At 40.3% G+C, this 24415-nt stretch overlaps 1 protein-coding gene across 1 annotated transcript in view; it reads left to right on the forward strand.

The window, feature by feature from the left end:
* The window catches only part of GALNT5 (polypeptide N-acetylgalactosaminyltransferase 5), a 38174-nt gene that overhangs the window by 3491 nt on the left and 10268 nt on the right, over positions 1 to 24415 (forward strand). Inside the window, exons 2-7 of the mRNA XM_007467988.1 lie at positions 11614 to 11780; positions 13367 to 13486; positions 19056 to 19191; positions 19809 to 19928; positions 22012 to 22129; positions 23133 to 23456. Of these exons, the coding sequence (XP_007468050.1) occupies positions 11614 to 11780; positions 13367 to 13486; positions 19056 to 19191; positions 19809 to 19928; positions 22012 to 22129; positions 23133 to 23456 (985 nt within the window). The remainder of the gene's footprint in view (positions 1 to 11613; positions 11781 to 13366; positions 13487 to 19055; positions 19192 to 19808; positions 19929 to 22011; positions 22130 to 23132; positions 23457 to 24415) is intronic.

A 24415-nucleotide genomic window follows, 5' to 3' on the forward strand; every position in this document is an offset into this window, starting at 1 on the left:
AAAAAAAAAAAAAAAAAAAAAAAAAAATAAGGAAAACAACCCTTCTCTGTGATCTAGGTATTCAGTGTTACTAAGAGGAAGGCAGATATAGATGTGCCTGTATTCGTATTGGTGCGAGGGGCCTCTTCATTGGGATGTTAGCCATTTTCAGCTCTTAGCCATTGGCAGATGGCTATTGGCCATGCACCAATCACCTGCTTAGGCCAAGCACTCTGCCATTCATGTTCCTCACCCTGGTAAAACTCACAACCTTGAGGAGAACACAAATATACCCAAAGTAAAGATGAAGAAACTGAGGCCCTGGGAAGTTATATTGTCTGTGGTCATAGAGCTAGCAATTATAGAGAAATTATTAAAATCCATGCTCAAAATTATGTTGTGCTGTTGATCGCCCATATCTTACTAATTACTACCAAAATGATCCCAAAAATTATGCTGCACCAGCTCTGATCTGAAATCCTGTATATCACATATATCACATATATTTATGATATATCACTATATTACTACACATATACACTCTGTATGGTACATCCAAATATGCCAGTATAGGGCATATACTATATATGCCATACTATGTATGGTATATTACTATACATATCCTATATAGTATATACTATATGGCCATATACTATACATGCCAACTTTGAACACAAAACACCAGAGAATGAAGTAGGAAAGTAGCTTTATTTTAACATCCCTTCTGTGGCCTGGCAGACTGCTGTGGAGCTTGGAGAAAAATCAGACACTGCACAGAAGCCCAGGCTGCACTTCCAAACCAGAGAAAGGACAATTGTGTGAGGGCCAAAAGCAAGTAATAATGATGTTAGCGTCCATGTGATTTATTGAAGGCTCAGTAGCTCCCAGTGCTTGTTCGTTTCTGAAATTTGGTCTGTGGAAATTAAGGGTTGCTGCCCAGGGAAGTCATAGTCAGGCTCTGTCTTCTGAAGGAGGCTGTCCCGACAGTAGGAGAAAGTGAGTGACACGTGTGCTTGAGAGGATGAGTCAGACAGCATGTGGCCAGGCCCCTCCCTCTTATCACACAACCCACCTTGGCTAAATATAGGTGCTCTTGGCAAGATGCCTACCTGATGCTCTACTCTTCCAACAGGATGGAGGTGACAGTTTTAAGCCAGCAGGGATCCTGTGTACAGAACCCCTTTTGGGCCATTCTTACAGGAAAGAGAATAAATTATTTTTCTTTTCTTTTACCCAAACACTCTGACTACAAGTATGTGCAAATTATGTATTCATAAGGATAAAGTCTGGAAGAAAATACAAAATGAAAAACATTTGATTCATCAGGTTGGCATGATTTAAAGTTCTCTTACTTTGATTTTATTTTTTTCAGTTTTGCTCAAAAGGTATATGAGATGCTTATAAGAAAGCACACAATAAGATTTTTTGAGATAATAAATTTTAAAAGTCAGCATGGGGGAAATTGTTATAGAATATAATAAGAATGTGTGTGTGTGTGTGTGTGTGTGTGTATGTGTGCGCACGTGCATGTGAAAGAGAGAGGCAAAAAGTAAAAGAGAAAGAAAGAAAGAAAGAAAGAAAGAAAGAAAAGGAGAGAGAAAGAATCTATTAGAATGCCGAAGGACTGGCCTTAAAAGTAGCTATGGTAGGGCTTCCCTGGTGGCGCAGTGGTTGAGAGTCTGCCTGCCGATACAGGGGACACGGGTTTGTGCCCCGGTCCGGGAAGATCCCACATGCCGTGGAGCGGCTGGGCCCTTGAGCCAGGGGTGCTGAGCCTGCGCGCCCGGAGCCTGTGCTCTGCAAGGGGAGAGGCCACAACAGTGAGAGGCCCATGTACCGCAAAATAAAAAAAATTAAAAAAAAAATTAGCTATGGTAACAACCCACTGGAACCTTTCAACTTTAAGAGTTCTGGGGAATATCTCCCTTACTGCTTCTTTCATTTCCCCCAAATCCATGTTATGGATTGATTAACACAGTATAACTGACGTATCATAACTGGCTATTGAATCTACATTGAACCAAAACAAGGATAAAAGCCATAGATTTGCTAGTATGTTTGTTTAAATTTAGGTCCCCTCAGTAAAGATAATAAGTAGTTAATGGTTCTTAAGGATGATGATTTAACGGACATGCTAGGATGAGGTTGACATTGAGAAGAAGAGAGGAGCAGCATTCCCAGGACAACTTCACTTGCTCTTGTTCTAAAATCAGACTCTCTTTTCCAAAACTGCTCTTCTCTCCTTTTCTCCTGAGTCGCAAAGAACCATTTCTGAGATGTTGAGATATAGTCCTGGCCTTTTCCAAAAGCGCAAAAACTCCTTTCTGTCATTAGCATTATTCTCACTGTCCTTTTCGGTGCCACCCTGATTTCTGACCCTTGCTGTGTGGCTATCGCTTGCTGCATGTGACATGCTCTCTAATGTGGGCCTTCAGCATAAGGATACTTAGTCTTATTATCTTTCTCTACTCATCACGTTTGTTACCATCCACTGATACTTTTCTTAACTGGTCCCTTTCCACGGCTCCCCTCCGTCCTCACGTTTCACAGTCATCACCATTTCTCCTAGAACATCTTAACCTGACATTGCTCAAAATCTAATTGTATCTTACCTCCATCTAGACCATGATTTGACTGTGACCTCTAAATTCCAATGACCATTAATGCACTCTCCTGGTTACTGAAACACTCCTTGCTGTGTGCCCTTCACTAACCGTGCCCTTGAGAATCTGTTTCAACTTCTCAGTGAAATTCTAAGCCTAGGAAGGAAACTCTGTCTTTTACTTTATTTTGTATCCATTTAACACCGAGCACAGTGCTGTGGACTCAAAAGATACAAGTTTACACAATATGGTTTTAAAGATAAGGTTCTCTGAAATGATTTTTGAATATTGATAGTATTTTTTAAAAAATAAATGATAGATAACTATTCAAATTAGGCTTGCGAGAAGTCATTTTACAAATTAATAATGACTTCCTAATTTTTCATTTTGAATATATGGAATATGTCAGTGTCTCGTTTAAGGTAAATACATCCTATTCTAACACTATTGTCTATTCATTAATTCATGTTCATTCATTAATTCATATTTTTGTTGTTGTTTGGTTTGTCATTTTAATGTTTTGACTTTCAATGGATGAAAATCTCCTTATCTTATTTATGAGAAGGTTTTATGCCAGTAAATAAAATACAATTTCATTTTGCTTAGAATTTTTGCCTATAAAATATGCTTCAGATAAAATACTGTTTTGACAGTTATTTCAAATTTCCATGTTTAGCCCTTTCTTTATAAAAAGCTAATCCTTGCAATGCTTACTATTAATTATTGAAGTTTGTTTTAGCCAGCAATAATCAATACACACACACAGGCTTTGGTAAAACATGGTCCTATCTACTGGAAATGCAGGGCAATTCTACTTAGAGAAGTCTGTCCTGTGGCCTGCAGCTAGAGTGAAGATGTAACTCCAAAAATGAACTTATTTTAAGAGTGCACTTCCTGAATCTGCATTTAGAGAAAAATGACTCAAAGACATGTTTGCTGCCAATATTTAGTTTTTTAGAGGACGGTAAGAATTACAGCATGCTCTTCTAGCACTGCTGTGTCATCACAATGTTAGCCAATTGTTTATTTTAATGCTTTGCTTTTCCTACAGTACTCTGGCAAGCCCCTCAATAAAGCAACTAGAATGGGCCTATTCTCTTAGCCCAGAGCTGGGGCTGTCAACCAATGATCTGATTCCTTCCTACACAGCTAAAGAGAGTTTTCTTTTGGCACATATGAAAAGCAAAAGATAGCACCGTGCATTTGCCGCAAAACAGTCCAATTTACTGAGGGGAAAGAAAAACCTTTATAGAACCGAAATTTCCACCTCTCCCCTACTCTCCCAATCCTAGTGAGGTCAAAAACCACAACTAATGAATTACTGAAAGTAAACTGACCACATAGCCTTCCAAACTTCATGCTTCTAGATGTGTGTATCAGGCTGAGAGAAAAGAGAAACTTTACTGTTATATGAAGTTCAATGTCCTTAGTTTTACATAAGGTTAGTATTTTAATTGGTGAAATGAGATAGCTTTTGTGACTAATAGTGATAGGAGAACATTATCTAAAATTGACTGGAAAAACTCTGAGACCTCCCTGAGAAACCAAACAAGGGCAGGGGAAAAAAGAAATCTCACAAGATGGATTTAAAAGGGTTATTTCCTGCTTTCTTTTCCATGAGTGTACACAAAGCAATGTTGCTTTTGAATTGTGTGTGTGTTTGTGTACATGTTCATGCACATTAGTGTGTTCGTGAAAGAGCACAGTGTGCTATTTCACTAAAAAGTTGTATCAGGAAGCTGGAAATATAAAGCAAACTTTGTTTAAAGGGTGCAGGCTAGACCGTAACAAGACAAAGGTTAAATGTGGCCAAGAGATGACTTTAGAGCTTCTGACATTTTTACTTATCACACTCTCCCCACAACTAGGGGAATGATAAGGAGAGAGATGACCAGAGGATATAAAACACACTTCTGCTACTGATTCAAAGAGAAGAAAACTGTTCCTAATTGATGTAAAACTGAGAAGTGTTAAAGCAAATCCGTGACTGTCATCTAAATACTGCCAGAGACCTAGAAATATTTATGCAAGAGAGGAATTAGTGAATGTAGAAATTCGAACCTGTGTACACTTCTTTTTTACACACCTCATCCAGGGCCCAGTTTAACCATCATAAAATTATTTATCAAATTCTTATGGTGATACTGCCTCGAGTACTCTTGTCCCAGAAAATAACTCCCTGTTGGGCTGTTCTGGGTGACCCATTCAGAGCAGAGCCTCTCAAGAAGGGAACATTTTTTGCTCAAGGCTCAGAAAATGGGGGAAAAATAGCAATGTTTGTTTAGAAGCTCTGTTTTGTTGTTTGCTTTCAGAATAAAGGGAGCTTTTTAGAGTCTCCTATATGTTTAAAAAAAATCTATATTATCCTAAATTCTAATTGGCCCCACTTCTAAAACGTTCGTGTACAGGTATGTGTGAGAAGGCTCAATGAAGAGAAACTTAAGTACAGTATTTAAAAAGGCCTTTACGACTTGCCTTCTCATTTATTCCTTAAAATTATTCTTCAAGGCAGGTACTGTCGCTGTCCCAGCTTCACCTGTAGAGAAGCTGAGACTTAGAGAGGAAGCTGAGGTTTCAGATTGCGGCAGGCAATGCAGTTGGTGGCAGTTCATTTCATTCCACGCCTGTTTGCTCACTGCCTGTCATGAGCTGGGCAGCTGGGACCTTCCATTCTCCATGTACGTCATCCTGTTTGATCCTCACAACAGCCGTGCCAGATTGATAAAGTGCTACAGATGAGGAAAAAAGCACAGGGAAAGGTAACTTGCCCAGGGACTCACAGCTCATGAATGGTAGGGTTGGGATCCAACCCTCAGTCTTCTGATTTTTCTTCACTCTGCAATAATTCAACTACACCAGGTCGGCTCTCTCCCCACCCCACCTGCTCTGCCCTTATAGTGACCATCCACACCTCTACCTCTCCTGGGTTTGCCAAGCCTCTCTGAATAAAGCGAATCTGTCCCTTGCTGAGCCTCACCAAAAAGGTGCTTATTTATGTTGCAGGCAGTGATTGTGTGTGTGTGTGTGTGTGTGTGTGTGTGTGTGTGTGTGTGTGTAGATTTTATATGTGTGTGGAGTTTTTTTATTCTAAACAATCCTCACAACAGCACTATGAAAGACATACTATCTCTCATATGATTTACAGATGAGAAAAGTGAGGCTCTGAAAGATTAACGGATAGGTCTGCTGTCCCAGCAAGAAAATTTTCTGACTTCTAATTCTAATGCTCTTTCCATAGGATACAGCTCCTCTTTCTTTTGTTTCCTTATAATCATATGACTTTAGCAGAAATTAAAACATTTCTCTTCCTTATACTCGGGGTGGGTAGCTGCAGGGAGGGGGATAGGATCAGAGGTATACGAGGGGGATTAGTTTTGCATGTCAGGTACCCTTGCCAGGGAGAAAATTTACAGGAAATCATTTTCTATACAGCACTAAGCAAAGGTGACTCTATAAAACTGCCCAACAACCACAGCTCAGCAGTGGACAAATATCTCTGAGCGCCTGCCTACTCTGCAGTCTAACATCTGAGCATGGGTCCTGCCTTCAAGGTAAACACATGAAAGCGTTCTTCGGAAGCAGAGTAAACTGCTGGGGCAAGGAAGAGAAAGGCTGAGCCTGGCCTGAGAGAGGGCAGAAGTGTTTCATCTGCAACCTGAAGGGGTAGGGAGTTAGAGACATGGGAAAGGGGGTAAAAAGAATAATCCATTGAGAAACTGAGGGAAATCTGACATAGGGTTGGGGAGAGCAGGGAGGGTAGAAATGAGACCATAGAAGTAAGCAGAGTCCAGATCACGCAGGACCTTGTTAAGGTGCTTCTAAGGACCAGAGAGAAAATGTCCAAAGATTTAAAGCCCAAAACAACACTTTAATTTACCTTTGCTCTGGCTCTCATGACCCAGAGGGAAACACTTATGAGGTTAAAATTACATAGAACCTCACCGAAAGTTAACACTAGATGAAGCTTCAGAAGAACTCTAATCCTGTCCCCTGCGTTACAGAGAAGTCTGAGGAAGGAAGTGACTTGCCCAAGGTCACAGATCCCAGGAGAGACAGAACTACCTGAAAGGTGCCCTAACCTCCACCCAGAACTATCTCTGCCACATCACACCACCTCCTGCTCCTTTTTAAAAAAATTTTATTTATTATTTTTATTTATTTATTTTTGGCTTCGTTGGGTCTTCACTGCTGCTCACGGGCTTTCTCTAGTTGCGGCGAGCGGGCGCTGCTCTTCATTGTGGTGCACGGGTTTATTGCTGTGGCTTCTCTTGTTGGGGAGCACAGGCTCTAGGTGCGTGGGCTTCAGTAGTTGTGGCACGTGGGCTCAGTAGTTGTGGCTCGCGGGCTCTAGAGCACAGGCTCAGTAGTTGTGGCACACTGGCTTAGTTGCTCCGCGGCATGTGGCATCTTCCCGGACCAGGGCTCGAACCCGTGTCCCCTGCATTGGCAGGCGGATTCTTAACCACTGCGCCACCAGGGAAGCCCCCACCTCCTGCTCTTCTCCCTCCCATCCCTACCTCACTCTGACAGCTGCCTGCTCAAAATAGACTATTGTTGAACTGGTGAATATTGATGCTGGTGGCTTATATTTCTAAGCCTGAGTCCAGTAGCTTTGAAGGGTAGGCAGTTACCTCAGGAAACACAGCTTCAGCCTTTGGAGTATGGGTGCTGAGTGTGACTGAAAACTTCTAACTTAGTAGTCAGGCAATTCTGACTAAATGTCAGGGCTAGTCTACCCTAGAAAGAACAAAACATAAAAGTAAAAATTTTATATCACTATACCCTCTTATCAGTGAGAGGAAAAGAAGCTTCAATAATTCTAAGGCCTTGCAGAAAAGAATATAATTCTGGACAGAGCTCCTCAGCTAGATGCTCTATTCCCTTTCTGATCCTCCCAAAGATACCAGAGCTTGGAGAGGGAAGGCCCCTGAAGGCTCACACTGAGGCAGTAGTTGAATTGCAAATAGAAGCTGAGAAAATATTCTCCTCGACCTTCTGTTCAAACCTGTGAACACTGAGACTTGACCCACGTAGTCCATTTTGACTGTTTTGGAATAAAAATGAAAAATTCATAGACATGAGGGAATATTATCATTTCCTCAATCGTCTGATTTAAAACCTTCTTTATTCGGTAGGTTACATACAAATCAGGTTAGTGGCTGAGCCTTCAGCACATACAAGCCAAGAAGGCAAAACGCATCACTTTCTGAGTCTCTTGGTAAATGATGAGCCCTTGATAGATTTGGATTAAAGGACGGCCTGGGAAAAGGGCAGTGCACGCAGTCAAAATGGGTGCATGTGCTTTTGCATAATCATGGGACCTTGCACGGGGTCTTTTTTTTTTACCATGGAACTTACAGAAGTATTTTTATCTCCATCATCTCATCAAATCTTTACAGACATTCGGTGATGAAGGCGTTGTAATCTTCATCCTAACAGCGAGGAAACCGAGGTTCTGAAAAGTTATGTGACTTGCCCATAGGCGTGCAGCCAATAAGTATCAGAAAGGTCTCAGTATTTAGTCATCTTCCTCAAGTCCAGAGTGTTTCTCTCCCACAGAGCAGTGGACCCACTGTGTGCAGGACAGTGGAGCCCCCCACGTTAGAATCCCCCTTTATTTTTAGTACCTGGACGGACTACAGTAATCTCAGTCTAGACTTCCCCCAAACATACAGGTTACAGGTTGGGTTAATTTTAAAGTATAGCACAAGGCCTGCAGACTCTAAATACCTCACTTGTGTGATGACTGGGAATATACAATACAAATATGAAGTCTTAACCTCAAAAAAGATTACAAACTCAGAACTATCTAGCATTTAACTTGACTTGAGCTGCAACTCCTCCCTCCAATATGGCAGAAAGGTTTCCAATGGGCAAACTGGAGGAAAGGAAATTTGCTTCAGTTGGGTCAAGGTAGGATAACTTGAATCAGTTTCACCACCTATGGGAAGTAGATGACAGTCTGTGTGTAAGAATGATGCAAGAGTTAATAAGGCTGAAAGTCTTTCCGGTCTGACGCACTGTGCCTTTGAGCAAAACAAGCATGCTGGGTTTTCTATACACCTGGAAACATGTTTAACCTGTTTAGTAATGCAGGAAACCAGGTACCTATAAATGATAGAGTAGCCTGGCATCTCAGCCACCCAAACCAAGACACACTATGAAACTTTGTATTTGAAACCTCTCACATATCCTTCTGTGCCCCTCTTCCCCATCTTTTAATGCCACCCCCTTTTCCAGGCACCAGTATGATCTGTATAGCATAATCTTCCACAGGGTCATCTTCAATGTGATTCCTCAAATGCATCTAAAATATATATTTGTCCATAACTGGCAGAGGTACTATTTCCTGGGATAGAAATCCACATTGGATCTAGTGGAATCCTTCCTGATCTACCTATGTAGACTCCTGATGGGGAAATTAAGGCATCACAACAGATAATGGAGAGGAAAGGAGGAAAGAAGGAGCAGGTATTTGGTGAAGGGAGGTGCCTTCCCCAAACCTCTCAAATCCCTGAGCATTCTTTCAATCTCTCCAATTTCAGACTGGCTCACATTACCACTTAGAACTTTCTTCTAAAAGAGGCCAAAAAATCGACTGTTTTATAAGATGAGAATATTCATCTTCCTGGTTATATAACGTGAGTTAGCCTGCTTAGTTAACTCTCCCCAATGTATTTTCATTTGTAACAAGATGTTTCAAAAGTCGACCTAATTTTAATAGTAAAGCAGCTCTAGGACTTCACGGCTAAGGCCTGTTGATTCAGATGGCTCAGGCAGAATTTGTGTATCTGACTCTTCCTTTTTATTTTATTTTTTTACCATCTTTATCGGAGTATAATTGCTTTACAATGGTGTGTTAGTTTCTGCTTTATAACAAAGTGAATCAGCTGTACATATACATATATCCCCATAGCCCCTCCCTCTTGCATCTCCCTCCCACCCTCCCTACTCCACCCCTCTAGGTGGTCACAAAGCACCGAGCCGATCTCCCTGTGCTATGTGGCTGCTTCCCACTAGCTATCTATTTTACATTTAGTAGAGAGAGTGACATGGACTTATATACACTTCCTTTTTAGAAGTGATTTATCTTTTTCAGGACCAAATGTTGTAAAGAATATTTATGTGTGAAATGTGCATTTCCCATTCATTTACATTATAAAATTAGAGATGAGAGAGTCACAGGAGGTCACTGATGTTTTCTATACTCTTCCTTTCACTCAGGCCAATAAACTGCTCTTAGCTTTACTTCCTCTTTCCCAACTTAGAGCCCAAGATGGAATATTTAATCATACTTCCCCAGTACCTTCAAAATCCTCTGCCACTTTCCTTTTTACTTCATTTTCTCTGATGACCTAGATCTGGATTAAACTCTTTGTTCACATTCTCATATACATTCCTTCCAGTGCAGGATGTTACATTTGGTAGTTCGTTTAACTTCTTAAGCTTCGGTTTGCTCTATTCGAAGAATTGTATAATAGTATATAGTAGTTGTTGTTGTTGTTATAAGGATTGTAGTTGATAGTAGTTGTTATAAAGATTGGATTTAACTATGTACATAATAGTATTTTACCAACTGCAAAGTGCCATTCTAATGTGTTTTTTTCTATGGCTTTTACTCTTATCTATTTCTTATTTTCAGACTAAGCACAGTGTAGTTATGTTGTCTGGCAGAAGTACCCGCTCCCACAAAATGCCACATCTACAGCCAGCCGCTTTTATTCTTGTGGACTTAATATTTCCTGAATAGTTATTTCTGGAGCCAAACTGGACCAGAGCTGGAGTCCCAACTCTGCCATTTACTAACAGTATAATCATGGGCTAGACTCCCCATGATTTCAATTATTCTTCTATAGAAAGGGGAAGAGATGCTGTTAGTCTGAGGTTTAAAATGAAATAATGCAGAAGGCTGATAATATTTATTTATGATCATTTGTAATTTAATTATCACATTACTAAGGGTAGCTGCGTTAGAAATATGGCAAATATTCTTTGTGAGGTTCCACTGGGTTCCATCCTGTGAAGAGTTACTCAGGTGGGAGATGGGAGAATGTCAGCAGCGAGGCACGATGCACTTCAGGGCATGGAGAAATCCCAACACCAATTACAACCCACCTGAATACCAGCTCCCGCTGTAGCCATTGTCTCACTTCCGTGCCAGCAAAATTATTTCAACTGTGGCTACCCTGTAGCACAGAGGGTCTCAGCAAAGACCCCTTAAATAGATAGAGAAGCTAGCTATTTAAGAGTTTAATTAGTATAGAATACATATCATCTATATCCATAAATACATTCACATGCAGTGGGAAAGAATATTTTCTTTGGCATTTGGCTGAAGGCCAACTGGGAAGGCAATCATAAGCTACTTGGTAGCATTAGGTGAATTAATGTTAATTAAGTAACATTAAATAAGGGAATAGGCATGTTCTCTTGTGGTATATAACCTAATTAGGATAGCAATAGCTACCATTTAGTGAACTCCTGTGCCCAGAAACTGTGCTAGACGTTTTATGTGCATTCTCACTAAGCTGTAAACCTCTGTTCAATAAGAACCATTACCTTACTTTACAGATGAGGAAACTGAGGCACAGAGAGATTAGGTAAAGTATCAGTAGACAAATATCTGAGAAATATTGGCTGTGGGCTTCAAAGTAGTGTCTTAACTGCCTGCAAAGCCTATGTCCTTCCCACTGCAGGGTAATGCCTCCACAGGCCATTCTCATGTCTTGCATGTCTAGGCCTCTTATAGCAACAATTGTCATCTGGTATCCTTCCTCTGCTCTTTTATTTTGTTTATAACTCTCCCCAACAAAAGCACATGAGAAAATCATCTTATGGATGGATATAAAGATATAAATAGATGATGGAAGGATGGATGGATAGATAGATAGATAAATGATAGATAGATAGATGGATGGATAGATAGTGTGAGTGTATGTGCATTTACACACAGTTGCACTCTGTGACCTTTAAAACCACCTTGTGGATCTTGTTGGCACATCTTTTGTGCTCTGCTTCTGTTATGGCCCAGGTGTGCAGAGCAACTTGTACACAATAACCTCCCGACCACCAGTGTCATCATGTGCTTTGTGGATGAGGTGTGGTCCACTCTCCTGAGGTCTGTTCATAGCGTCCTCAACCGCTCTCCTCTGCACCTCATCAAGGAGATTCTACTGGTGGATGACTTCAGCACCAAAGGTAAGAAAACTACCCCCTGGAAAATCAAACTTTGATATGAGGCAATAGCAGTTTGGATGGAAATTACAAAAATTACAGGATAATTTGATAAAGCATAAACATTTTACAAATGCCAAATCATTTTTTCATGTTGTGCCTTAGAGGCCTAAATCCAAACGTCTATGGGTTACAGAAATTCAGCTCAACTATCCAGGACCTTGTTCAACTAGCCACCGCAGACTTCCCTTTCACTATGACTTCTCTGCCATGTAGAAGTGATTTTCTAACTACAGCTCCTTGAAGTTCCAGAGACCATAAGATGTTCTCTACAATTGCATAAATAACTTTTTATGGAATCTAACAAGCCAAGACTCCATAATTAACGGGAAGCCTTTCCTACTGATAATAGCTAGAGTTATAGTAAACAATGAAATGGAAGGGCTATGTCCTCTTCTTTAACAGCAAAGCCTATTACATGTTCAGCTAAGTGTTGAGAAGACAAATTGACAAAAGGACAAGAAAAATGAGGTTCCAACAGAGTTCAAAGGCAGAATCCACCACTGTCTTTACTTTTGTGTTTATTACAGTGAAGAATCTCTCCCTTTGGACTGTCAAAAAAATTGTGTATGTAAATGGTCTCATGACTGCCAGAGGTCCTAGGCCACATTACAAATTCCCAAAATGCAACCCACTTCAGAAAATTTTAGAAAGCAGCAAAGAGACAACGATCTTAATAGAGCAGCTTAGCCCTGGTCATGACCCCAAGGACAGGAGGCATTTCCCTCAGCCTCAGAGTACCTACCAGGGTCACACTGAGCTCCAGGAGCACGGAGATACCTAAGGAAAACTGGTTGAAAATTTTAAGAAGTGGCCTCAGTAGCGTAAACAGAAATAGCATCTAGTTACCAAGCAGAGAATAGTCCCTTTAGGAATGGCCTATTCGGATTCTGTGGGACCCAAAGCTTCTATGGGGTCCTCTTTAAGAAAAAGAATTCACAATTAGTAGAAAAGTGACCAGCAGAAGTATGCCTAGAAGCCATTCCTACCTGGGATATGTCAATAACTTAATTGCACATAGAAGTAACTGCAAGCTACATAAATATACCCCACAAACCCCCCCAAAAGAGCAAGAGAGCAGAGGTGTGATAGAGGGGGTGTCATAGTAGGAAGTGACAGTGGTCTTAGCCAATTGCAGTTACAATATATTTCTTTTGCAAGTTTTTCAGTTTGCATACAATGCTTAGACTCTCCCCTAGGTCTTTGAAGGGGCCTTAGCAAGGGGAAAAGTTTGTGCAGAAACCTGAGCTTTATTTATTTCAAGGTAAATTTGTACCTGTCCTGACAAGTCCTCAGAAAAGGCGAGCCCTCCTCTCGGTAACTTGGCTACACTGAAAAGACGGATTCGGGTTTTGGGAAAACGGAGAGCTTAGAGTATTGAACCCAGAGAAAAATCCATCCAAGAAAATGACATCATGGCTCAAAGAATAAAGTTTAGTGACTATAGTAAATGTCATAGTTTTGGGAATTTGATATTGAAGAGGCACTTCTGGTATTGTCCAGATCTCATTAATTAAAGTGTTTCCTTGTCTATCCTTTCCCTGATATAGACTACCTGAAAGATAACTTGGATAAATACATGTCTCAGTTTCCAAAAGTTCGGATTCTTCACCTCAAAGAGAGACATGGCTTAATAAGAGCCAGGCTGGCAGGGGCACAGAACGCAACAGGTAAGAAGCTGCTAATTTTTTGTTTCGGTTACATTTTTATTTTAGTTTGTTTCCCAAATATACAGAAAATTTGAAATAATAATACAGTGAACACTCATATATCCATCATTTCATGCCACAGAGTTTTACGTGCTTCATCACACACATACACAGACACATACATACATACGCTCTTTTTCTGAGCTTTTGAAAAGGAATTTACAGACATCATGACATCATATCTCTAAGTACCTCAGTAGACATCTCTGAAGAATAGACGTTCTCTTACATTAGCACAACTTTCGTCGCCTAAATATCATCTAATAAATGATCTTTTCAAATTTCCTCATTGCTCCCCCATTTTTTAATAACTGTTTCTCACTTTTGAAACTAGAAATCGAATTCAGTGTCATGCACTGCATTTGGTTGCTTGGTCTTCCTAGTCTCTCAGTCTAAAATAGACAAGTCCACATACATTGCTTACTTACCCCTGAGTTGTTTTTTCTTTTGAAGAGTACAGGCCATTTACTTCGTGCAATTGACCATGTTCGGAAATGTTCTCACTGTTATCTCACAGGATGCTTTTCATGAATACCATATAGAATTCTATTACATAGGTGATGGGAATTGTGAACTTCTTATCCCTTCAAATCAAGAGACACATGATGTCAGGTCGTCCCAGTGTTGGTGATACTAATTTTAAGCACTTGGTTAAGATGTTGACAGCTAGAGTTTTCCTCAGAGTAGGAAGTAATTTGTGGGTGATACTTTGATCCATGTGAGTACTCTGTTTCCTCACAACATTGTTTTTTTCACTGCTAACATTCTTTCTTATATTTTAAAATTTCTTATGGAAAGGCGTTTTATTTTTTTTTATTTATTTTTTTTTTTTGCGGTACGCGGGCCTCTCGCTGTTGTGGCCTCTCCCGTTGAGGAGCACAGGCTCCGGACGCGCAGGCTCAGCGGCCATGGCTCACGGGCCCAGCCGCTCCGCAGCATGTGGGATCTTCCCGGACCGGGGCACGAACCTGCGTCCCCTGCATCGGCAGGCGGACTCTCAACCACTGCGCCACCAGGGAAGCCCAAGGCGTTTTATTTTGTTTAACAATGTGTACATGTCAATCCCAAACTCCCAGTCTATCCCTCCCCCCCTACCCTTCCCCCTCTGGTAACTATAAGTTCATTCTCTAAGTCTGCCCTCACAACATTTTATCCAATAATCTAGCAGCCATTGAATCAATTATTACACTGAGGGCTGCAAAACTGTTTTTCTAAATCTCTCATTCCTTCTGGCATTCAGCTTGTAAAGAAGACATCTCTCTTTTTCTTTTTCTCTTTGCCTCTCTCTCCCCTCTCTCCCTCTTTCCCCTTCTCCTTTCTAACCCCTTGTTATGCCCCCATCACTATGGATTTATGCCTTAAACACGTCAATGTGTATATTATCAGCATTAGTATTAGTATTCATATTTGTGTGTGCGTGCTCAAATCATCCCAAATTGGACCACTAGGCGTCCTTTCAAGCCTGTGACTTTTTGACCTGACCCCATTGGTTTTGAGAACTTCAGAATTAATTATCTCTCCCCTGACTTTTTTCTGCTCTTCCAACTGCCCTCTCTTCCCAAAGAGCAACATGCCTTCTTTTCCTCACCTCTTTTTAGTGTGTGGGTATTAGTGGGTGAATGGGGGAGAAGGTATATCTTTTCTCTCCATAAGTATTCTAAAAATAGCATCAAACATTTTGGTTCATTTTCACATCCTCTCTGGATGCACTTGTACCCCATAATAATAGTTGACCTTATGTACTAGGTACCATTCTACACACTTTCTATACTAATTGATTTAATCGTTACAATAACTCTATGAAGTAGGTACAATCATTTCCCTCATTTTATAGATGAGAATAAGGAGGCACACTGAAGTTATGACAAGTTCTCCCAGCTAGTAAGTGGTAGAGCCAGGATTAGAACCCAGAAACCTTGGCTTTAGAACCTACACTCATTTCTACTACATTTTGTTGCTTCTAGACATTTAGCCACCACTCTGCCCCTATAAGCCATAGCATTGCAGACCTCCACCAGCTTGGATTCAAGCATTGTCTGAAGCTGAATTATCTGCTCACCTGAGTTTCACTGCCTTGCAACTAGACCCCAGATTTGGAACTTTTCTTATCCCATTGGTTTGCTAACAAATTTCTTCTCTCTGTAAAGGAAGTTTTAAATTGACAACAAGCACATCACACCAAAACGGGCATTGTGGTGACAGCTAAGATTCTTAATTATGGACTGCATTTGGAGAAATTCTCCATTTGATTTCCTTTGGAAAGTCATTATCCACAAATGATACAAAAATAAAATAGTCAAGAAATAGTCCAAGTGGATAACTTTTGAGCTGAGAGCTGTGTGATGAACAGTCCCAGGCAAAAGGAACAAGAAATGGAAATGTCTCAATGCAGAAACAAGCTCTGTATATTCCAATTAAAGAAAGAAGTTTATTATGGCTGATGGGTGCTGACCATGGAGGGAGTGGTAAGAGATGCATCTGGGGAGAAAGGCAAAGGCAGTCTTCTGTAAAGTTTTCTGAGTCACTTAAGAAATGCAGGCGATATTCTTGGTATAATGTGAAGTCAATGAAGGACATTAAAAGGGAGAATAAAATTGTCTGACTTACATTTCAAAAGCTCATTCTGACCATTTTGAATAGACATTAGGGAAGTCAGAGAGGATGTAGGGAGACCAGTTAGGAGGCTACTGTAGCTGTCCAGGTACCAGAAATGTACCAGGGCAGATAGAGGAAGTGGTCAGATTTAGAATTACTGTGGACACAGAGCCTACAGGACTTGCCATCAGGTAAGATGTGAAGAGAGTGTTAATATGAGGAGTTAAAAAAAAACCTAGGATTGGAATCTGAACAAGTTGGTGGATGGTGGGGCTATGACCAGAGGCACAGGTTTGGGATTGCAACTGAGCTCTGATTTTGTCCACCTCAGTTTGAGATGAAAATTACACATCCATATAGAGAAAGCTGATGAATACAGAACCAAAACTGTGCTGCTTATAAAAACTGTCTCTCTGCCTGCCTGGAGCACAAGGCCTGCTGGTAATGATCTCCAGAACAGCCCAAATTGTTAGACAGTATGAGAGGCCACCTTCAAAAGGGGTGCGATGAACTTGATCAAAGTTATTGCCATTGGTCTTCTCAATAACTTATAGTTACACCATAAAATGACTTATTTGAATTTAGTAAATCCAAATGTAAAAGTGTAAATTTGTTTCTCAGTCATTCATTAACACCCTTGAACACATTAGCTCAGCCTTAGTTTAGTAACTTTCAAACTCTTTTGACCGTGACCCATGTTAAGAAATGCATGACTGATTCTAATATCTTCTTTTCTGTTTTATTTATTTTTTTTAGATTCTGGCCAATCCCAATAAATTGTTTTGTTTTGGGGTTTTTTGTTTTGTTTTGTTTTGTTTTGTGGTACGCGGGCCTCTCACTGTTGTGGCCTCTGCTGTTGCGGAGCACAGGCTCCGGACGCGCAGGCTCAGCGGCCATGGCTCACGGGCTCAGCCGCTCCACGACATGTGGGATCTTCCTGGACCGGGGCACGAACCCGCGTCCCCTGCATCGGCAGGTGGATTCTCAACCACTGCGCCACCAGGGAAGCCCCCCAATAAATTGTTTTAATGACTCACTAAGGGGGCACAACTCTGAAAAACTTCAACGAGGTGCATCTTAATTGCTTGCCACTATGCAGCAGAGAGTGACTTCCCAAACTATCACAGAAGGATTTCTTTTCATTTCCATTTTTTGTGGACACCCTTATAAATGATAATAAAAATGAATTACCTAAAAAAGAAATGGGAAAAAAATAGCTATATACACAATTATATATACATACATCCATACACACATATAGATATATACATAATTATATATGTGTGTGTGTATATATAACACACATGTATATGAAATAGACAATAAATTAACCAATTACTCTGGCAAACTGCTATAAAGTTTCAAAACATTTGTTCTCAATTTCTGTCCCTATCTCCCTTAGATGGCAGTGTCTATGGCCCATACTTTGAGCAGCATTAGTGGAGGGCTGATGTCTGAGTTTGGAAAGAAGCAGAAATGTCTGTTTGATGGGGTTAATAACAGCCTCATCTAAAGATAAATCCAACTGCCCTGAAATTCACCTGAACCCTGTGGAGAGTTTAAGGAAACTCAGGAGGTCCTGTACCAGATTTAGTCAAGGATGTAATTCAGGTTACCATTCAAGGATGGCACTGAGCAGGGCTGGCCAGCCTAGTGAGTCCTCCCAAACTCTCCCAGACATTCCCCTGACCTCACAAGTAGAGCATAGGCAGCAGCCTGCGGTGGATTTGAAGAGTCTCTATAATCAGAGATCAGCAAAGATACCAGTGTAGAAATCTTCTCTAGAATGCCTGACCAAACAAAGAGACCAAAGGTAAGACTCTGAATCCAGAATCTGACAGGCCTTGACAGCTACTGCTTCCTAAAGACTTACCCTTTAGGATTCAGAGGGGAGGGAAGAGAAGCCACAGGCAAGGTTGAGATCAGATATCCAAGGACATGCAGAAACAGAAGTTGAGTTAGCCACATTTGGTCTCAGAGTAATACCAGGCCCTCTGAGAGTCTGAAAGAGTCTTCTACAAAATAATAAGGCAAAAGTGTAACTCTCTGGCTAACTTTTAGTATGTGGAGAACAAGTGACATCTAACTTCTGGCCAACTCTCAGGTCTCCTGAAGAGCAACAGTCTTTCTGTAAATTTCTACAACTTGTTTCTGCTGCAGGGAAGACACGTGATTTCCTCACCGTCACTTATAAATCATTCTGTAAAATTAAATGTGCAGTAGGTCCACATTCATCAAGGAGCTCTAAGCGCAATGCTCCAGCACTAATTGGTGCTAGCAGCAGTATCCTAAGTTGGTCACCTAAGTATAAGTGGGGGTCTGTGCTCAACAAAGACAGACAATTTTTCACACTGTTGGGCACCCAATCTCCAGCACTCTTTTCATCTCATGAAACTAATACTCTATACCCATTAAACAACTCCCCATTGCCCCTTCCATAACCCTTTTAAAGCTACCTCCTAGTCTTAATAGTTCCTCCACTTTAATTCCTTTTCACTCCTATAATGTGGAGCGATTTTTCCTCTTCATCATTCCTAAGGCCAAACTTGGAATCTCAAACTCTTCCTTGTCTTCCGCAAAACAAAGTCCCAGTCCTCTACCCCAGAGTTAATGGGACCCACCCTCCTTAGAAGGGACAAAAGCAACTAACTTTAATACTAAATATTCCCTTCAGAGCCTTGGCTCCGCATTCTAAGTGGCTTATCAATTTTTTCCTAACATAAATAATGCTTGCCCCAAGGGACGGCTAGAAACAAAATTTCTTTCATGTCATTATGGAATGAAATTAGAGAGACAAGGAAGAAATTCAGTGAGAAGAAAAGACTACTGCCTTTACAACCACATTTCTGGATCAGTCCCCAGGACCTTTGAACGTGACGTACACACATTCAGTGTATTGCATTTTCAAATAATTGTTCTTTTTCTGGCTCTGTAGGTGACGTGTTGACATTCTTAGATTCTCACGTGGAATGTAACGTTGGTTGGTTGGAACCTCTTCTGGAAAGAGTTTATTTGAGTAGAAAGAAAGTAGCCTGTCCAGTAATTGAAGTCATCAATGATAAGGATATGAGGTAATATTGTCATATTCCACAAGATACTCAAGTGAGTTTTAACCAGCAGCAGAAAGTACTGGTCATACTCCTAATATGTACATTTTTGCAAATCTAAGTAATACACAATTTATCTGTTTAAATAAATGGAAATACATGATAGATATCTTGAGATGAAAGCTGATCAATCCAACTGTTTATTTGATCATCACAAATTCTTAACCCTTAATGCCAATAAATACTATATTCATCATCCAGGTCTTTCCTCTTTCTATTCAGCTGAACCCCCAAATATTTATTTTCCTTAAGATAAGTTTTTCTTTTTGTGGTATCTGTATGTATACATATATATATGTACACATACACATATATATTCCTAAGTGGGTTTTTTTCCCCTCAAAAATGGCCAGAACACTATTAAAAGAGAAGTGTAAGTTAAAAGTGAGCAATCCAGCCATTTAGTCTCTGATGCAAATTATACTCATACATTTTATTGAAACGTTGTTAAAAAGTTTGTGATGATCTAAAATCATCTTCGTAAGCACTTGTTTCATTCACTTGCACAAGTCATGATGTCAGATTGATTAAGTGTATGTGTATGATCTCAGGTAGCACTTTGGTTTTTTTTCCTGGACTAGTTACATGACAGTGGACAACTTTCAGAGAGGCATCTTTGTGTGGCCAATGAACTTTGGTTGGAGAACAATTCCTCCAGACGTTGTTGCAAAAAACAAAATTAAAGAAACTGATATAATAAGGTAAGTGTGTGAAACTTAAGATTAGGAAGGAATCATGTATCTTTTTTATAAAGGTATAGGAAGCAATTCCACAAAACAAGTGTATGCTGTCAGTCTATAGAACACCAAGAATTACAGTTCTAGCCAATAAATGACCAAAAGCAAAAAAAGTTTTCCTGAGAAGTTAGTTTCCCACAACCAAAACTCACCTTTTCAGTGGGCTATTGCACCCTATCCAGGCTTGAACCAGAGAAATTCACAAACACTACTCCTGCTCTCTGGGATTTGCAAACTAAGAAATATAAGCCACCTAAATGTGCTGCATAAATGCTATATAAACACACATAATATTAAAGTCAACATGAGTAAAAATTAAGAGTAAATAATAGTAATAGAGATATCATTCTAATTCTTTTTGAGTCTAACCCTGTACTTTCTATGGGAAGGGTGCCAAATTCTGTGAATAAATTGAGAAATAGACACAGAAGCTGGATGCGAATTATAATTGGGGCTTTATTGCTGGAGAAACTGGATTGAAGAGCACAGCTTAGACCTGAAGCCAAAGTGGTGGGAGCTTCCTAACACTTCCCCCAAAGTCTAGACCTGCAGGATGAGCACTCAGCCAGCCTCAGGCAGAGCAGGGGGAGCCCTGAAGCCTTCCTTGTTGGAGAGAGAACTTGAGTAGACATAAGCCAGCAAGTCCCAAAAGAAAGCCCGAGTCCAGCCTGTGCATTGCAGCATCCTTTTCCTGAACTTACCCCTCAGAAAAACACGCCTCATGTCCTTCCAGATGTGATGCTTTTCACAATTGATACTCCTAGCAAGCAAAGTAAGAGTACGACCATTTATTAAGCACTGTGCAACCTCTCTATAACCCTAGGAGAGAGGTTGTGGTTTTCCCATTAGAGATAAGGAAATTGAGACTTAAGAGAGTTAAGTAATTTTCCTGGGGATGTACAGCTTGTAAAAGAAGAAATTGGGATTCAAACACAGATCATCCTGGATTTAATAATCTTGCTCTGATCTTACACCTAAAGAACCTCTTTGCTTTTTTCAGACTCCCATTTTGAGGGTCAATGTAGTGATTGAGTTCAGATTATATTCAACATAATGTTAGAAAGGAAATACATTCTGGATAGTCTGGAAAGGACATTTGGGATACAGATAGAATATGCACTTAAATCGCGGGGGAAGGGAGGTAAGTGTGCAGGAGGAATTACTTTACCCTTGAGATTGTTGCACAGCCTAAAAGCAAGGCAGGCTCTCCACACAAACCACTTTCAGCTGGCTCCGTGGTGACCACCATGGGAAGTGATGACTGCCTTGTCTAACTGCTGATTCCAATGTAGTTTCCGTTCCCCATGACCAATAACAGCAGTGAAGGCTCTGGAGTCAGACCCTTTGGGTTTAAATCTGAACTCTACTAGGCACTAGTGGTGACTTTTAAAAAGTTTCTTAACCTCTTTGAGTCTCTGTTTCCTCATTTTTACTTTAAGACTAACAGAAGTAGCTACCTCTTGGATTGTTTTGAGAATTAAATCAGATAATACTATATATAAAGTGCTTTAAAAAGTGTTTGCCACATAACAAGCTGTCAGTAAAGTTTGTGTGCAGTTGAGGCAGTATAGCGGGGAAGAAATCATACAGTCAAGCCAGACCACCCAAATTTGAACCCCAGATGTACAGCCTACCAGTCTGTGACCTTAGGAAACTTTGTTACATTTTCTGGGTTGTAGTTTCTTAGCGTTACATACAGGATTTCTGTGAGGCCTGAGTTAATACATATATAACACTTACAGCAGTGCCTGCCGGGTCTTCCCTAAACAGCACTAAATAACTGTTATTAAAAATAACATCTCTGGAGAATTTGTGTCAGGGCATAAAGGACAAGTAAGAATCCTAGTTCCAGGCCCCATCTTTGCTGATCCTAATCAAGTTCTGTCACATAAACCAGGGAATTTGCCACTTAGATGCTATGTGTGACTTCTTTCAAGACATCCCCATACTTGGTAAATATTCTAGAATGCCTCCTAGTAGGGAACCCACTCTAAAAGTTGAGCTCCCATGACATGCGAGATTAAAAAACCAACTTTTCTTTTTGTAGATGCCCCGTCATGGCAGGTGGATTATTTTCTATTGATAAAAATTACTTTTTTGAACTTGGAACATATGATCCTGGGCTCGATGTTTGGGGTGGAGAAAATATGGAGCTCTCTTTCAAGGTATCACCAAGTGTTGCTCAAATTCTCTTTACAATTAAGAGTTTATCATTTTTAAAGGTTTCATTTTACTAATACAATCAGGTATGTTACTGCCTCTGGGAGGAAATTTCACATAAATATTAAGGCCTCTGGATTAATGTCTTCATATTCCAGATTGAATTTGGAAGAATCAATAACTCTCATGAAATTTATTGGAGTTCCCTCATATTTCACAACATGGTTTCTGCATCTGAATGTGGGGGAAATAACTGTCTGCCATTCAATGTAAATGCTGTGGGATGCATACTTGACACAAAATTACTCTCATAGGTTTTTCTAATATATTAGAAATAATGAAATTATTTAGTAACGGGCCATCTTGGAGAGCACAAGTGACAGAAGAATAAAAAGAGCCACTAGGGAAGGCCACCAACAGGTGATAGTACAGCATCTTAGGACGTCTCAGATAACTCTGGATATTTATATAACCATTGATTCATATCTGAGAAAGCAGTGGCAGCAGCCATAGTGGAGAGCATCCAAAGCACCTGCTTTCCTGTGGAGTGGGGTGTATACAGTAACAGGGGTATTACTTTGAGCTGTTGATCAGGAAGAATTGTCTTCAGTTGTGTCCACAAGTCATACAGATCATTCCAAGATGTGAGGAGGGGACATTGAAAAAAATGGAAATATATATTCCTTTCCTTGATCTGACTAAAGCAGGAACTCATGTTACATATTTCATACATTGGGATTCTGTTAGGATTTTTTTAGAGAAAAAACAAGATTTGCACAGGATAGGAAAAGAGAAAATATATATTTTAATAACCCTAAAATGGTCCACAGCAATATACAAAACTAAATTAACCTGTTGAGTTTAATTTTCTGTTGAAAAGGATTTCAGAAGTGAAGAGTAGTACTTAAACAGGGGGAAAAAGTTGCCGGGTGGCTTCTTGTCATTAATTGCCCATGATTTGTGGGCAATCACTGGATAATTGGTGTGTGTGTCATCAAATTGTTCCAGGTGTGGATGTGTGGTGGCGAAATTGAGATCATTCCCTGTTCCCGAGTGGGCCACATATTCCGAAATGACAATCCATATTCCTTCCCCAAAGACCGGATGAAGACAGTGGAGCGGAACTTGGTGAGGGTGGCTGAGGTCTGGCTTGATGAGTACAAGGAGCTCTTCTACGGCCATGGGGATCACCTCATAGACCAAGGGTTAGAGGTCGGAAACCTCACCCAACAACGGGAACTTCGAAAAAAACTAAAATGCAAAAGCTTCAAGTGGTATTTGGAGAATGTTTTTCCAGACTTAAAGGCTCCCATAGTGAGGGCAAGTGGTGTGGTAAGTTCAAGCAGCAATTTAAAATCTGACTTCGTCAAAAGACAATGCAAAAACCCTTTTGAAAATGCATGGGGAAGAATGAATTATTACATTATAAATAAACAGCAAATAAGAGTGCAGAGGAGACCAAGCGTGGTTGAGGACTACATACATTGGGTAAACTTGAGGAAGGCTTCCAGGCGGCCATGTTCATTGATTAATTTAGCAAACACGTACCGAGTGTCAAGAAACCAGGCAGTATTTCAGAACTGGATTGTAGGGTGATGAATGAAGTAGACTTGATCCCTTCTCTGTGGAGCTTAAAGTTGGGTAGGCTAGAAAGATAATAAACAAATAAGCAAGTAAACTGTAAATAAAAAATATAATAGCTTTTATTTAGGGAACTGGCCACAAGTCTGTGGAGACATTGAAGGCCAGGCCTGAAAGACCAAGCGCTGGCCAAGCTGTAAAGAAGAGAGCCATGGGCAGAGGATGCCCTTTGTGCAAAAACTCTAAGACAGGTAAAAGTTTGAGGATTTCAAGAACTGGAAAGAGGAAGGATGTTGTTATCAGGGTATGAAGGAGGGAAGGATGGCACCAGATGAAGGTGAAGAGAGTGGAAGGAGATGCATCACACAGGTCCTTGTGGGCAGAGTAAGGATTCTCTCTCTCTCTCTCTCTCTTTCTTCAGAATGTAATTGGAAGTTGCTGAGTAGGGTTAAGCAATGGCATGATGTGATTTAATTAGAATTTTAGAGATTTCAAAGAGGGATTGAAAATAACAGAAATTCCAGGGCACAAGGTAACATACCAAAAGGAAAGAAACCAAACTTGATATGTTGGATAGAGTACAAAGCTAAGAAAATCAAGGAAGGAGAGAAACTCTAAAAAAAAAAAAAAAAAAAAGAAAACAAAACAAACCAAAAAAAGCCACCTCAGAACCATTCTAGGAGTGAGGCTTAATTTGACGAGGATGACAA

Source organism: Lipotes vexillifer, unplaced genomic scaffold (genome assembly GCF_000442215.2).
Source record: "Lipotes vexillifer unplaced genomic scaffold, Lipotes_vexillifer_v1.1 scaffold907, whole genome shotgun sequence".
Lineage (NCBI taxonomy): Eukaryota > Metazoa > Chordata > Mammalia > Artiodactyla > Lipotidae > Lipotes > Lipotes vexillifer.